The 16,597-nt window shown below is 44.6% G+C and overlaps 1 protein-coding gene across 6 annotated transcripts in view; it reads right to left on the bottom strand.

Annotated features, from left to right (window-relative positions):
- Positions 1–490: 490 nt before the first annotated feature.
- The window catches only part of vti1a (vesicle transport through interaction with t-SNAREs 1A), a 103,894-nt gene continuing 87,787 nt past the window's right edge, over positions 491–16,597 (bottom strand). For 4 of the 6 annotated variants that reach the window (XM_079293242.1, XM_079293241.1, XM_079293244.1 and 1 more), the window contains one exon: positions 491–1,878. In XM_079293242.1, coding sequence (XP_079149368.1) covers positions 1,785–1,878 — 94 coding nt within the window. In that variant the 3' untranslated portion in view covers positions 491–1,784. The remainder of the gene's footprint in view (positions 1,879–16,597) is intronic. The other 2 variants (XM_079293245.1, XM_079293246.1) reach the window with 1 other exon arrangement.

The following is a 16,597-nucleotide window of genomic DNA, read 5'->3' as shown; positions in this document are numbered from 1 at the left end:
CCATCCTCTCCCAACCCGCCTCACCCCCTACCTCCATGCTTGCTCGTACACTTCCTTCCTTCTCCCTCTTAGCTTCCTTCCTTTTTTCATTCGTCCTCCACTTTAATGATACGTCTTGGTGGGTCGGACCCGCATGGGACGGTCAGAGGAACACTATTTTGTTGGCCATTAATTTGAGGCTTTGAAGCAGACGGCGGCGCTGCGGCTAGTGAGGGCCTGTGATACGGTGGTGGTGGGGCCATGGGCTCACCACCCTGACACCCCCGCATCTTCCAAAATGAAGACCGTGGCGCTGAAACAGAATAGCAAATGTCCTCGCTGGGACCCAACACAACGACCACAGGAGACACATGCACACTCCTTCATGCATCTCAACTTCTGAAAATTCTCCAAATATGCTCTTAAATGTAGATTTGCCGAGACCCCCTGAAGAATGGCTTTCCCCTGAAGAATTAAACAGCAGTAAACTCACGCACACGTTCATTTTTTTATTGTTTTTTTCAAACACCTGCAAATGTATCACATCATCAGTCAGCGTACAGGTGAACACAGAAACAAGGACCGCATCACAATCTTGACAAGAACTATATAGAACAAAAAAGTGCCAGTTCTAAAACAGGTTAGATCCATTTACAGAAGAAGAAAAGAAAGAAAAAAAAATCTTTAAAACACAAAACATTTGTTGGTCCTGGTTGTGTGCAGTTTGCATTTCATAGTCTAATCACTGAACACCCAAAAATCAAGAAAAACACACTTTGTTCATGTAAATTCTGAATAGCTTTTAACTAAATAAAATATACGGTTCTAACACGGAAACGTTAATTGCATTTATAAATAAATAGTAGCACAATCACTTGTATCGAGAGCAAAACACTATTCATGATGTAGATGCAAAGGTTAGTAGCCTACATACAGTACGACGCCTATACTTTTCCACACTGATAGATACATTAAGAGTCTGCGGGAATGAGTTGTGAATGTCCGTGTTTGAGTGGTGCGGGGGGGATTGTACCAAATGCGGATATAAAGCTAGTTATAATGCGTGAAGGAAACTTTCTCTGCGTTGTATTTATGTGTTGTATGCGTCATGGTAATAAAAACATATGACAAGAAATGTCCATAATGTCCATATGTAATTGTAAAAGAAGCGACCCTTTCACCCTTAATTGACTGAACTGAAGTTGAACGGACCTCAGCCTCGTTTTGTGTGCATCCTCTCGGCTGATCTTTTTAAAGAAGCAGTGTGAACAGCATATCTTATCTGAAGGCACTCACCTCTGTGCTTTGTAAGGAGCTGCGTGAAGAAGAGCTGAATCATTTAGTTACAGAAGCTCATACATACTACGCCATGTTGGTGTTAATAACAAACACGGTGTGGGGCCCCCCCCCCCCCGATCCATGACTGTCAGTCATGCACATGCGAACATACATAAGTGTGTCTTTCTCTTCCGTCTCATGCAAGCACACATTAGGAATAACATTTGACCCGCCTCCATCACAAGAAAAAAAACAACACCGAGAGGAGAAAAGAAAGAAGAAGAAGAAGAAAGAAAGAGTGGAAAGTGAAGGTAGAGAGGGACAGAAAGAGAGAAAGAAAGAGCAAACAGGAAAGGAGAAAGAGGTGGAGAAAAAAAAAAGCTCCCTGTCAGACGTGGGAAACAGTGATTCATGGGGACCATTTGTCCTAATTACTGCAGAACAACGCTTTTGTCGCTATTAATCACGCATGTGTGTGTTTGTATTTGTGTCAGGGGAGGAGTGTGTGTGTGTGTGTAGAGGGGAGATCAGTGGCCCCGCAGATTGAAATAGGTGGCCAGGATGATGGTGAGAAGGATGATGGCCCCGAGGATGAAGACCAGGACCCGATTCTGGATGATCCTGCAGAGAGAGAGAGAAAGAGAAAGGGCGAGAGAGATCAGGCAGGGTTCACAGAAGTCATCGTGTCTCTACAGAGAACACGTAAAACAGTCACATGTTTACGTGCAAACTAAATGACCAGCTGTCAGCTGGAGGCTTATCGTGTTTAACAGCATGAGGTCTGCGTACATGCTATTTACTGGTACACAAGCACTGGCATTTCCAAAACTCCTCCGAAAATACATCATACCGATGTGTGCACACACACACATATGAACATACAAAACACTGATAAACAAGCATGACACACAAACACACAGGCATTACAACTTTATTTGCCCAATAAAGTGGAGGAAAAAAGTGGCTCAGGAGTCTCCTGGAGGTAATAAAATCACTGAATTACTGATGGAATTTGCCACAAAACGACTCACTCTTTCGCACATTTTAATTTTCCCAGTGTGACCGAAGTAAGCTTGACAAGGTGGGGGCTTTGAACCAAAAACACCCAACGCTGGGAAAGGAGAGCTGGAGAGAGAGGGAGTGGGTGCTGGTGTGCAGAGGAGTTACAGGCCTCTCAACTCGGCTCACGTGCGTGCTCCCAAAAATTCTCCAGAGTTTGCATCGCCGCACATGCACGGGCACAGACAAACACACACACACACACACACACAAACTCCGAACCCTCCGCTGCTCCTGACAAATGAGAGAATTATCACATTTGCTGACATGTGGAGGCGAGGCCGAGGAGGGGGGCACTGTCCACTTCTCTCAGCAGGAGATGAATAGCCCATGCTGTGGCCATTTATCACTGGGGAGGGGGGGCTGGCTGGTTGCTCAGTCACCCCGCTACCCTCTGAAGCCCAAGTCTGAGCTCACAGCCTCCTCCAGCCGAGCTCGCAGTCCAGCAGCTCGGACCTGCGGTAGCCTCGATGCCGAGTTTAAAATCCACGGCCACGGACGAAAGCGTGACAAAGATGCATCGCAGTAGTGCTTTTATGTGTACGTCGTTGCATTTCCTTTGTGTGTGTGTGTGCTTTTTGGCAGAGAAATGTCTACTTTGCACAAAGGACTCTCCAGCCACATACAAAAACAAAATCTTAAAACTATAACCAGTCACTTGTAACGCACCATTAGCATCTTTTCACTGGATAACACCGCAGACTGTAGATAAGAAGTGGATGTAGTCACCGCGATGCCACCGATTGGTTTGTTGACTGCCGTTGTTGACTCGAGTTTGTAATTTCCGCCGTCATTTTGTTTTTTTTCCAACCAAGAAGCTAAATACAACCGAACGCTGAATAAGACATTTTTAGGCGACCAAAATGGTTACAATTAACTCTCATGAACTAAGAACAGTGTGAAGGGGTTAAAGTTGTAAGACGAAAACACGGACATCTCCCAGATGGGACAACGCTCTGTTAGTGACCCGTCAACCACAAGGTAGCCATACCCTGCTTTATCGTCCATTTCACTGTAAATGGGACCGTAACTTGCTAAATGAACATCTCGCTGTATTTAAGGAGATTTGGAACCAGCGATTGAGACCATGAACTCATGTTTAAAGTTATAAATCAAGTCTAATAGACATCTATAACATATGTTTTGCAAGCAGAGGAGTCACCCCCTACTGGCCATTTGAAAGAATACAAGTACTTCTGCATTGGCTTCACTTTTCAGACCCGGAGGTTGCCGCCTGGACGACACCAGCGAGCTCATTACAACTACTGTTTGTAAGAAGCTCTGAATAACTGCATGGATCATCATGAACGTGTCAGGCGGTATACAGTGATGAACCATGTTCTGTGCAACACAAGTAACAGTTAAGCTCCTGTCTTAAACCATGCTGTGTAACCATACACCCCCCCCCCCCCCCCCCCAAAAGCGGCAAATCCCAGCAACATGCCTACGTTGTGGAGCGAGCTGAAGCAGCATTAGTGATGCTATGATGAGGCGCAGATGTTTGGCTGAAGCCAGCTGGGGAGATCCCACTGAAACACTAATCAGAGCATGCTTAGCAAGGCCACGTCTCCCCCGATTAATTGACAGTCATTATTTACAATGATTATTTATCCAAGCCAAATACCCAGAGGAGGCGCGCGTGTGTGTGTGTGTGTGTGTGTTGGGAGAATCCAGATCGCTTTGTGTTGTTTGTTACTCTTTCAGCTGGAGAAAAGAGCATGACGCGAGGCCTCAGGGTGGAAAAATGAACAGGAAGTTAGTTTTAGCCTCATGGATGAGGAGCCCGGGTGCTTAGAGAAAGGGAGAGAGAGGGATGGGGGGGGGGGGGGGGGAGGGGCAGTTCTGTAAAGAAATCGCATTCATTAAAAGGAGTCTGATTTGGTGGCAGACAACGCTGAATAACTTCAAACAGTGAAATGTTCAAAGCAGTAAGGAATATGACAGTGCTGCGATTCCAAGAACTGTTTCTCAGGGGACAGATATTCTAAAAAAGACTTACTTTGACCTAAACTGAGTCTCTGTACACCAATAAGTCATAATTCACTTGCAATGATAAAACTAAGAAATAGTGTCTGTGACACAGAGGAGCCGCAGCGTTTCCCTCTGACAGCTTGAGGAGCGAGGGTATTGATGTCATCACTTTCCTTTAATCACCCCACAGGTGATACCCGGGAAAATGATCTTTTTTTAATTTCTTCAACGTCACCAAGTGATATGAATCAACACTTCAAAAGACAAAACAATAAAGTTGATTTTTTTCCCCTCATCGTGCATTTGATCCGTTTCCGACTGGTCACGAATAACAAGTTGTGTCTATGAAAGGAGAAAGGAAAATCCCAGGGGACAGGCCGCTCTCATAATCCTCTGGACAACATATCTGCAGGCTGTCACTTTACGATGAGCACACAAGTCAAATGAGCTGCTGCGGTAATAGTCATTTCAGGTTTTCCGTTTGAATTCTTCCGGCAACAGAAGCAGCTAGAATAAAACTTACCCCACAAACACCTGCCCCCTCTGGTAAACCCCCCAAAAAAGTAAATATATATTTTTTTAAATCCCAAAAAATTGGGAGGTAGGAGAGTGAAGAACATGGTTTTCCTCTGCCGTATGGTTGATCCCACCCTGACACGTGGCCAGACAGAACAGAACTTATCAAACCGGATCCATCCTCCAGCTTTGACACTTGACATAGAGGTGGGGGGGGGGGGGGGGGGTGAGGTGTGTGTGTGTGTGGTTGTGTGTGTGGAGGGGAAGGTTTGGGGATGTGCGAGTAATGCACACAGCGCACGTACAAGGGTGCAGATGGACATGCAGACACACATACACACTCCTGCACGCCAAGTTTGAGAAGGATTACCTTTATCCCGCTCACTACTCTGATCCCAAAGTATTCTCTCTGTCTCTAGCCCCCCCGGACACATCCGGAAAAAAACAACCACTCATATGTAGACAAACCAAAAGTAACTGTTAGCAAGACGCCAGCCAATAACAGCGCATGATACTGGTCCTTCTATTGGCTCCTGGTGTTCCTTCGTCGCAGGCAGCCAGTCAGCTGACACCTTACAGGAAGGACGCGCTCAGATATACAGCACTGATGTTAGAGAGAGTCCAGATGATGGATGTAAAGGGGAGCAAAAAATAAAGCAAGCAGGAAGGACGGAAATGGACAATAAAGCTGCCGAGAGAGAAAAACAAGAGCGAAAAAGAGACAGAAATAGGGAGGTGGAGTGAGGAAAGAAAGACAGAGAGAGAGAGAGAGAGCGGGAGGGAGAGAGTCCGTTTACCCGGGGAGGCAGAGCTGGAGGAGAGGCTCCTCGGAGACAGATGAAAATAATGAGGACTTTTCTGTCAGGAAAGATTTACAAAATCGTACCAGTGTTATTAAAATTTAAAATCTACCGGTTTTTTTTCTTCTTTTTCTCCCTTCCCACCCTCTTCCTCCCTCCCTCACTTCCTCACCCTGTTTTTTCCCTCTCTTCCAGCAGCACAGCCTTATTACCAGCTCTAATGAGCACCGGGATACACCTCAGCTGTGTGTTTGTGGGGGAACGGGGGTGTGTGTGTGGTAGGGTCCAGGTCCCCAGCGCCCCCAGATTCCCCAGTCCCTTCAATGACACACACACACACACACACACACACACACACACACACACACACACACACACACACACACACACACACACACACACACACACACACACACACACACACACACACACACACACACACACACACACACACACACACAGATGGCTGGACATGCACACACATATACACACCTCTCAGACAGACAGACAGATAACCCCCCCACCCCCCCATAAACAAAAACAGTATCAGTCAGACAGACAGAAGCAGGTAGGCCCAACCCACCTCAAAACACACACACACACACACATGGACACACACTGTCTCCACTAAGAGGAAACTTAGCTGCAGAGTTGCATCTCTCTGGCCCTCCCCTATCCCTCCTCTTTCCACTGGTAGACCAATAAAATAAAAATCAATGGCTGTCTGAGCCATTCTGGCTCTCCTCCCTCCAAACCCTGGGAATATACAGCATGGGAAAGGAGAGGTGGAGGCAGGGGGGGGGCGGGGGGGGAGGGGGGGAAGGAAGGATCAATGTGTTCACAAATGGTTTGAGTGATGGACATGGAGGTGGAACGCTGGTGGGGGTAAGTCCTAACTAATGCATTGACTTGTTATAACAAACTAATACAGATAAATGTTTCATCGCAGAAGTGTGTGTGACACACACACACACACACACACACGTATTGGTCTGGGGCTCACACACACAAATCTGCCACCTGACAAAACAAAAAGGTAGAGAAGAGATGGACCTGCTCTCGATCCAGTTTGAGTGACGAAAGGTGAGAAACGTGCGACCCTTCAATCAGGAGAATGAGACGAGGAAGAACAATCCACAACAATCAGATCGGGTTCATGTTGCCCTGCACAGATAATGACTTGACCCGTTTGTTGGAGAGATCTGATCCCGCCACGTATATTTTGCCTATTGTCCCCAAGGGGGTGTTCAAGATAAATGATGAACATGAACACACACACACACACAGAGTAGGTCTTTAATGAAAGCTGTTTAGTGTAATTATTTAGAGCCTCCAACATCATGTAATTCCCTCAAGACAAACAATATTTAAGAACTTGGCCACACCTCAACACTCACACGCTACGATAGGCTGTTAGTAACCATGCACCCTGATGTAATGCTGTATAGATAAATGTCCACGAACATAAACCACACACTTCATGTTTCCCTTCATGTTTTCTATGTTATACAAAGACAGTCTGTGATCTAAATGTCAGATAAACTCACAGTAATACTGAGGTTATTGAGATCTTTTGATTATGACTGGGTTTGTTCACGACAGCAATGTTTCTAACATTGGAGTAAAATAGGCTTATGTTTGATTGACTAATATGCGGATGAATCGTTTGGTCTACAGATTTATCAAAAAAAAACAGGGAAAAATGCAGTTACTACAACTGCAGGTTGTCAAATGTCTTACTTCATCTGAACAACCATCAAAACCCAAATATATTCAGTTTAAATGAAATAAAAAAAGAGAAATGTGGCAAATTCTCACTTTTGAAAACTTGAAACAGTCAAATGTTTCGCATTTCTTGCTGTAAAATGGTCGGCTCGACTGATCATTGCAGCTCTATAGTGCAGACAATACATTTGTATTAAAACCAAGTATTTATGTAAATAAACCTCAAATCTATTTGGTGATCGTGGCTTTAAATCAGTTATTTTACCATCAAATACTATGTAGTGTACTGAAGATATAAATGTTAAATAAAAGACGCTGGAAATATATTTGCGACCCACATGTGGGTTCCAATCACACTCATTGGGAATGACTGTTCAAACAATATTGGACATTTGTTTTTAACAAAATATAAAACTGATTTCCAAATTGAAAGTTGTTTTCTTTCATTTATCTTGGAAACTAAATAGTCTCTCAATATTTTCTGTTGAGGTTATTGATCCCTAAGAAAGACACCAACCTCTTCTTGACCTGTATTGACAAAAAAGAAAACGGACATAAAAGATGGACAGGTTTTTATGTGGAGGACGTGGTCTGAGCAAGGTATTTCATGTCAGCCTGATTCTCTCTCTCTCTCTGGATCCCACTTTACTCCCCCTCTTTCTACCAACTCAATGCAGGAGAGCAGCACCGGGGCGCTACAAGTTCATCCATTTTTTATTTGGTGGTTAACAACCCCGGCTAGCAGCAGCCAGAGACTGGGAACCCTGTTTCTCTCCCAGAAAAGTGTTGCGAGGAGGAGGAGGAGGAGGAGAGCGAGTAGAGAAGAAGTCGAAAAGGAGAGGAGGGATGGAGAGAGGGAGGTGAAAAAGAAGGAGGACATTCAGCGTGGGAGGAGAGCGCGTATATGCAAGAGTATGCGAGAGATGAAAAAAAAATAGTGAGAGAGAAAAGGAGATGGAGAGGGAAGTGGAAAAGAGACAGAGCAGGTGAAGGAGAAAGAGAGAATTCATTTCAACGGTGTCTGGAATTTTTAAGAACTTTTTTTTGCCGGCAGCAATTTTGTGTTGCTGCTGCAGCTTCTCCTCATCCCGGTGTGATGTACAGGTGGCGTTCTGTGCTCGATGCACACACAGATCATTCCCCCGCCTGGTGTGAACCCTCGCCCTCCTCAGTCTTCCCTATCTACCGCATCTCTATCCTCGTCCATGTCCTCTTCCCGTCCCCTCTCTTGGACATTCAGGCCATTCATTCAGGAGATAGAATTGCTTATTTTCCTCTCGCCTTTTCTCAACTCCTGTTTCTACTTCCCCTCATTCTTGCTGGAGGGGTGTGTTGATAAGAAGCACTTTAAAAAAAATCATATTTACCCTATGAGCTTGTCAAAAAAACCAGTTAAATTAGATTACTTTAACATTTGACACAAAAGTAATATAATGAGCTGGTTTTCACGGCAGTATGGTAACAAACTTGGTAACTACACTGTAAGAAAATAATTTAATTATATATTTAAAAATACTATAAAAATATTGTAGTTGTGAAATAGTGGAGACATTAGGGTCAATATTTAACTCATCAGGGAGGAAAAGCTTTTTGTTGTGTGAGCAAAGTTCCCTTTGCAGCTCTGTCATAGTCATCACATGTTCGATGGAAAGGAAATCCAGATCCACAACTTGTGCTCAGTGTTTGCTCACAGTATGTCTGGATTCTAATTATGAAGAAACAAACATACAACTGACGCCTTCTTTATTACAACTTTGGGGATTATAGAATACGTAGAGTCCCTATTCCTACGCGATAACACGGCTTTCCTCACATTTTCTCCTTTCTGCTAAGAATTCCCAAAACACAAAATCCCCCTTGTACACACTGTGCGAGGGCCGAGGGCCAGCTGCAGATCCGATTACTGGCCATGGTTTTAAAAAAGAAAGAAAAAAGGGGCGTAACATCAGCCATTAGACCTCTAGGCATCCAGAGCTATGATGTCCATACATCTTTATTGTTTGTTCAGTCCTGAAATCTCATTAAAGCACATAAATCATCTGTGCACACTGCTGCTCCATTGCAGAAAAGGGGGGAAAAAAGGGAAATGAGACAGGAGAAGTGGAGCCGGGGCGCTTCGGGAGCGTAGGACACCTGAGGCAGTGGTTAATGGCATCTGCATGCCGTGTTACCGGTACAACATAGTGACACAGATCGGGGGGGAAAGAGAGTGCTTATGCATCACAGAGTGTTTCTTTATCTAATTACTGCACAGCTTTTTTTCTTGACACAACTTTTCAAAGTGGCTGTTTTTGTTGTTGTTACTTTTACAGGAAAGATACTAAGATTTGCTTTTTTTTCTGTTGGCGTTCGTGTCGGGGAAGCAAGGAGCAACACATCCACAGTCTGACACCTTACACCAAATCTATTGTTGTGAAATTTGACCCGACTTCTTCGAGCTTACTGGTGAAATGTTTGGCCTCGCAATGTGAAAATTGTCACGACGCAAAAGACTTCCATTTGTATTTTTGAGTGGAGAGAACATCATTTAAAGTTTGTTAATTAGGAAAAGCCTCAACAACTATTTCCTCATCCTGCCTTGTCCCCCATAGTTATTTTTAACCTGTTTTATACAAGTTGGAATCAAAACGCTGATCTTCACACGGACTTCTCACGACAGTTGCCTTTCGTGAGGTGCCTAAAACTGGTTTCTGCTCAAAACAAAACCATTGATTAGATAAATGCTTTAAACTCTTTGGGCCTAAAGAGACGTGTGTTTAGGATTCCACGGCAAAGCAGCGCTGAGGATATTAGTGTTTACATCGGAGTCCTTTTATTAGCTGGTAAGGAAGCTCATCCGCGTGCTGTTTGTTTGCCGTTTTAAAGCAACTCTCCAAATATTTGCTTCAAGTCCTGTGTGGTTTTAGTTCTGCATCCTGTGTGTCTCCAGATGATGTTGCAATATTGCCCACCAGCATGCACAAACACATCTACACACACAGAACATAGAAGTACACACACACCCACACAGGCTGACCCTCTTCTTATACAAATGTACAAAGAGTTTGCACTGGCCAAGTCAAAAAAAACATGTTTTGCCTGCAAACATCCCCTCACATGTCCGTTAAATAAAAAAAGAAAACATTGTCTATGACAAAGTTTGTTCACATCACAAGTCTTCCTAGACAGTGTGCATCTCTGCCGGCATCAATGTATGATAAAAGTCTGTAACCTATAATCAAAGTGACTTTAAAGACTGTAGCGCACGTCAAACCCTTCCACGAAGAAGAAACCTAATGTCTCCCTTTTTATTTTTCATAATGCTGATGCATATGGAAAATGTATGAGGAATCTAGAGAACTGAATATTGTGTTTGGTCAACATAAGGTCACTTAAAACACATAAATGTCACTGAGCACTCCATGTGGATCGTGCACCGTAATGTCTTTACATTAGTCATTTTCTTTCAGAGAATGATGAAGGGACGAGAGTCATTTATTGGTTAGGTAATGCCATCAGGGGTATGACAGCAAATGACTTTCAAAACTAGTGAAATAGGGAATAAAGTGGAAGGCGGAGCTCTCTTCATCTGGAGTTGTTGTTTCAATCTGCAACGGATCAGACAGCTGGAAGTCTGCCAGTAAAGAAAACAACCAAAGCTATAGTTTCCTCTGTTGGGTCTCCAGAGGTTAGAGGTCACGTTTGCATGCCGGTTGTGGACAGAATGAGAGTTCACATCAGGGCCAAGGGTGAGCAAGAGAAGGAGCCACTTCTTGAACTTGACCTCATGACCGCCGAGCCACTCTTGCCCCTTGCTCTGTCCTGCAGGTATAAAAGGACTAAGCCAGCCAAAGGTCAGAGTGTCGGTGCAATGTGTGCGAGGGCCATTTTGCATGCGTGTTTGTCCGCATCAACAGGGTGTTGAGTAATATGTGTGAAAGCCTGCAGGAGCACATCTGTCAATGTGGTGTGAAGTAACACTGTACAATTAAGGATTATGTGAACCTTCAGGTCCACCTTGTTTGGACATGCAGGTACAGATCGGATTATCGGAGCAGGTAAGCAGAGCAGAGAGAGAGAGCGAGAGAGAGAGCGGGAGAGAGGAGAAGAGACTGGGAGAGAGAATGTAGGGGTATAATGTCATCCCACAACCCCCCATTTGACACTACAAGGGAGGCTTTAGTCAGTCTAAATAATCCATGCTGTTCCATTAAATTTGCAGACTAGCTTCCCCAGTCCCTGTGTCTAAGCTGAGAGAGGGGAGGGATCGAACTGGGAGAGATGAGAAAGTTAGATAATGGTTGATAATTGGTAAAAAAAAAGACTCAAGCAACAGTTTTTTTCCGTGGAGAAAAATCACCGTTTAACCGGTGTTCAAGTCAGAATTAGCTGTCCAGAATGGAGAAAAAGGGGTTTATAAAGAGAAAAAGAGCAAGTGTGCACACCAGGCCCTTTGAGTTACACCGATGTGAGCATGACTGCCTGCCTCACTGCCACATCTCTCCTCCAACCCATGAAAAATAAGCACTTGGGAGTGTGTGTGTCGGGGGGAAAAGCCACCAGTGTGACGGGGATTGTTGCGGTAACAGTGTTATTGACTTGTTGCTCCAGCTACATTTGCTTGGTGCTCTGGAGGCCCGATCAATAGACTCTGGGCTCTGAAGCCCTGCTAATCAGGGCCTGCAGCCATGCGGGGTGAGCCTTTTGCAAAGAGGAGGGGAAGAAAAGGAAGAATAAGCGAAGAAGCAAGAAGTGGGAAAAAAGATACGGGGCAAACAGAAGAGAGGAAGACGAACTTTGAGGGCCGGCAATGACAGCGATGAATTCTCCTTCAATACGTTTTTTTCCTTCCACCGCTAGAGGTAAACTCATTCTCTCTCTCGCTCTCTCAGCAGCAGTGTGGGCGTGAGGCACCATGAGAGATGCAGATTGCGGCTTCACCTCTGCTTTCCTGTGAACCGTAGTTCAAAAGTCAAGGGGCAGTTGGGCTGCTTTGGGACTTTTGGAAATGCAAGAGCCGATCCATATTTGCAGAATCGAGTTGTGAGATCTCAAGAGGACTCCGCGGTGCTTAATGTAGATATGGAAGGAGAGAGTTCACCCAAAGACTGTCAACATGATTATTCAGGAGGGAATCTGAAGGTAAAGCCTTTTCAGAAAAACGCTGTGAAATCTTTACCTTAATAATGACACAGTGGCATGATATTCCTGCTGACTTTGTGTGACATTTGCGAGGCGGACAAACACACAAACATGGCACATGTGGACACGCATCATCTCCATCTGTAGCCTTATGTCCAGCACATCACAAGCCCACTATGAAATGCTATGGCAAATTCATGGGGGAACTGTCCGTTAAATATTAATGATCGAGTCGAGCGAAGTGGGTTTTCTTACTTTTTTTTTTCTCCCCCTGGTATCTATGGTCACTGCCGCTGAGAGACTTCCCACATGAAACGGACAAAGAGAAAAGGAGAGGATAGACAGAGGAAAAAAGGGCAAAGAAGGGTAAGGGAAAAGGCTAGAAGGGTGTTCAATATTTTTCTTTTGAGGGGCCAGAGCCTGGTTAGCTTCAGCGCAAGCAGGGTCTTGATACACAGGTCCCACGGTGTAAACACAAACTTGTACACAGCTTATGTCATTGTTTTTGCTTTTTCTCAACACTTCTTTCTGTTGTGTTGTCGGCTGGCGAAGTGGGATTCTTGTGCCCAGTGACACGGACGTGACGGCATGGTGGTTTTCACAGACACTGGGCTTCTTTTTGTGTTTGTGACCTTCCTCCAGTCTTTGTGACAAACTCAGGCCAATAACTGAACTGTAGCATCGATTTGACGGCTGGATGTAAAAGGCAACGGGTACATTTCCGTGGAAAAATATTAACTTTGTGAAAAGAAATTGCGCAAATCTTTTTCCTTGGGAATGAAAAGAAATCCCTTGTGGTTATTGGCTGCGGTGAGACGTCCATTTCAGAGGATGCAAAACAGATAGCAGGACGACGAACAAGAACAAGGACTGAAACAAACTTTCAAACATTTAGAAAAAAAACACAATGTGATGGAAAATATCGAAACTGCTCATCAATGGAGCCCTGTTCTCGGTCTTTCCCACAACCCTCGTAACACCCACCAAGAATACCAACACGCACCATCACAGCAACATTGGAAGTGCAGGGTCAGCAGCATCCCCTCTGGCCTTGCTGACCAACAGATATTCTAATAATCACCTTCCTTCTGTACCGTCAGGCCTGCAACCAATGGATCCCTCGTCCTGCCTTCGTCCTCCATCTTCCACTTATACCAGGGGCTTTACGGAGCGGCGCTGCTTCGATACATTAAAACTGCTGCCCCATGATCAAACGAGAAAATACCTCCCGGGTCAGCAAAGGGCTACCCCACGTCAGTTAACAATGCAGCATTTAAACATCAGTCGTATGCAAAGCGGCTGGTACACAGGGGAGGAGATGGGCGGCAGGAGAAAGCAGAGAAGCAAGGCCTGGACCGGGGAGATAATGAGCGCAGGAGCACACGGGAAGACATCAGCAGCTATTTAGCGCTATCGTATCAGCTCCTACACAGCTTTATGATATAAGATGCGAGGCTCCATCAGCATCATAACAAGGATGAGCTAATGATTGAGCGCATTCTTTATTTTTTTTTAATCTTGGTCAAAATACAGACTCAATATTAATGTATTGGATGGCAAGTTACATCCAGACATTTCCGTTTGCTCTGAACTTACTTCAGAAGATTTCTCCTAAGTTTGTAATAAACACAGACTCAGAACCGTTGTCACCGGGGCTGTTTTGATAAACTAACTTCTATAATCGAATTATTTCAGACAAGAAGAATTGACAGATCATTGTAAATGCTTCTGGCATGCTTTTCAGGACTGGATGTCCCAGAAGATGCAGGCGAACACAAAAAACGTACATAAAGCGTAGGTCATGTGGACCCATGACTTCTATACAGGCAGCATCAATGAGAGCTGAATGTCTACAGAGCCTCGAATGCAAAAAAACAACTCACTGAAACTGTGTTTTTTGTGAGGATGCATCATTTTTGAGTGTGAATAACCCTTCAATGAAGCTTACGGGTGAAGAGGTGATGAAGAGTTGTTTTTTTCTGGCTTATCCGTCTGCCTACTGCTTGGTTAACCAACTGACCCGCTTGTCAAAGGAGCCTTTGTGAGTGCGCTTTGGCGGAAGGCCAATCAGATGCTCTGGCTTGTCTGTCTCAGGGAGGAAAATGGCGCCCCTGGTATGCCATCAGCGGCAGAAATGTGCAGACAGGCTGACTGCTGAGGCAGGCTCGGCCTGCTGTGGCCCTTCCAAAAACTATGCCGGAGGAATTACCTGTTTTTGGCCCGTGGCCAGAGGGACTCGCTCTACAAGGGCGGGTGGTTATTTATCTGTTTATTCACTTAAACCTCATGCACACGGGCACTTTGCAAAAAAAACAGTTCATCTCCTTCACATCCACAGGTTCTGACAACGTTCTCCTTTGAACTACACAGGTAGTTTCAAGGGGTTTGAGTAAATAACAAACAGTTATGTGTCAAAAGGGTTCCTATTCCAAAGCAAAGCTGCATGAAGACGTGTACTGAATGACTACTGGGTTAACTTACTGCACTTTCTACTCACCACAGTATATAGAAGACAGGTTTGCCTTTACTTTACCCATATACACTTTCCAATACCTGCTTCACCTGAGAACACTTCCTGCACATGCCCGTATTTTGGCAACAATGCTGACTGCAAAGTGGTGAATTTAAACATGATAAATTATTTGAAATATACTACGTATGTTCATTATATATATATCTAAATTACAAATATGCACATAGCTTCTGGTCATGGTCCTGAAACTAAATACAAGTTTTGTATTACATTTTATGTCCACATGGATATAGTGGCTGGGTGACACTGTGGGAACTCCCACATATTAAATAACAAATCACAAACTGGAGCGAACACAAACACTACACAACAAGAATACGAGTTCTGACAAAGCCCTGGTTTACAGAGATCACAACTTGCTTCGCTGCGCTCATCCCCGTTCATTTCCACTGTGTAAAAACAGCCGGAGACGAACACAACTGCTCAACAAAGTGCCACTTGTGACACATCATCCGAGGAAGAAAGTGTTTCGGCTCCTGCTTCAGAAACAAAACCTCTGACAGCGGGAGATGATGAAACGGAGCAGATCCAAAAATGATTCCCGCACTCCTCAGAACCTGCTAAACCTGCTGCAGCCTGGAGCGCCCCCCCCCCCCCCCCACCCCCCAAGAGAGAAAGAAAAGGGCCAACGACACTGGTTAAAAGAAGGTAGAAAGGGATTGGAGGGTGATGAAGGAATGCTGGAATATTTGACATTATTTAGGATTGCAAATTTCCACTGAGCAAACACGGGGCCCTTCGATAGTTTGCCTCTTAATGTAGATGCAACGCCAGCAGTACAGTAAAGCACGCACCAACGACAAGTCCATCTCTCTGAAGGAAATCGTAAACAACACGCTTGATTGTGCTCACAGACATTTCCTCAAGCACTGTGACATACTGAACGACCGCATTTCAAATGACACACTCAGCAGTTCATAGACCTTCCACGTGTTTAGACCCAAACAGCAACGCCATTCTTGGCTGCGCTCACGTGTGTCTGCAAGCTCGTGCGGTGGGGTGAGGAGGTTAGTCGGGACTTGCCCATTTCACACTGCGAGGTGAGCCAGGGAGCAGTAATATAATCTAGCGATAAAACATGGTGGAATTGGGGGGCGACGGATGACGATAGCATAGTACGTGTCCGAGTGCCACCTCTTCTAGACTCCCTCCCGCCGAGCTTTTCTCAGTTATCCATTATCATAACGCCCGTCTCTGTGGGCTAGTCTGACACACAAGCCCCCGTTTTCTTTTTCTTTTTCGCGTGGCTGCTCTCACCTCGACCAGCTTCTTGCTGACTAAGCAGGTGGGAATTTATTTGATTCAAAAAAGCTAAAAAGAAAAACCTTGACATAATTCTTTGTGACTTATATTAAGCCTCTTTTTGATTTCTTTTGTTATGTAAAGATTTCTTTTAACTGTTCTCCGACTGTGACACATAATGACACACATTTCATCATTAGCGAACACGGTCACTTTAAATCATAAGTCAAATTACCTTGGTCAGCTGGTCAAAAGCTACTTGACAACTTGAAATAAAAAAAGAAAATAGAACGAAACAAACTGAAAATGCACATATTTACTGAAAATGTTTAAACCCGGCAGGACGGATATTTTTATATATTTTATATTCTTG

The sequence above is a fragment of the Melanostigma gelatinosum genome (assembly GCF_949748355.1).
Source record: "Melanostigma gelatinosum genome assembly, chromosome: 21".
In the NCBI taxonomy this organism is placed as follows: domain Eukaryota; kingdom Metazoa; phylum Chordata; class Actinopteri; order Perciformes; family Zoarcidae; genus Melanostigma; species Melanostigma gelatinosum.
This window is presented reverse-complemented; position numbering and strand designations above follow the sequence as displayed.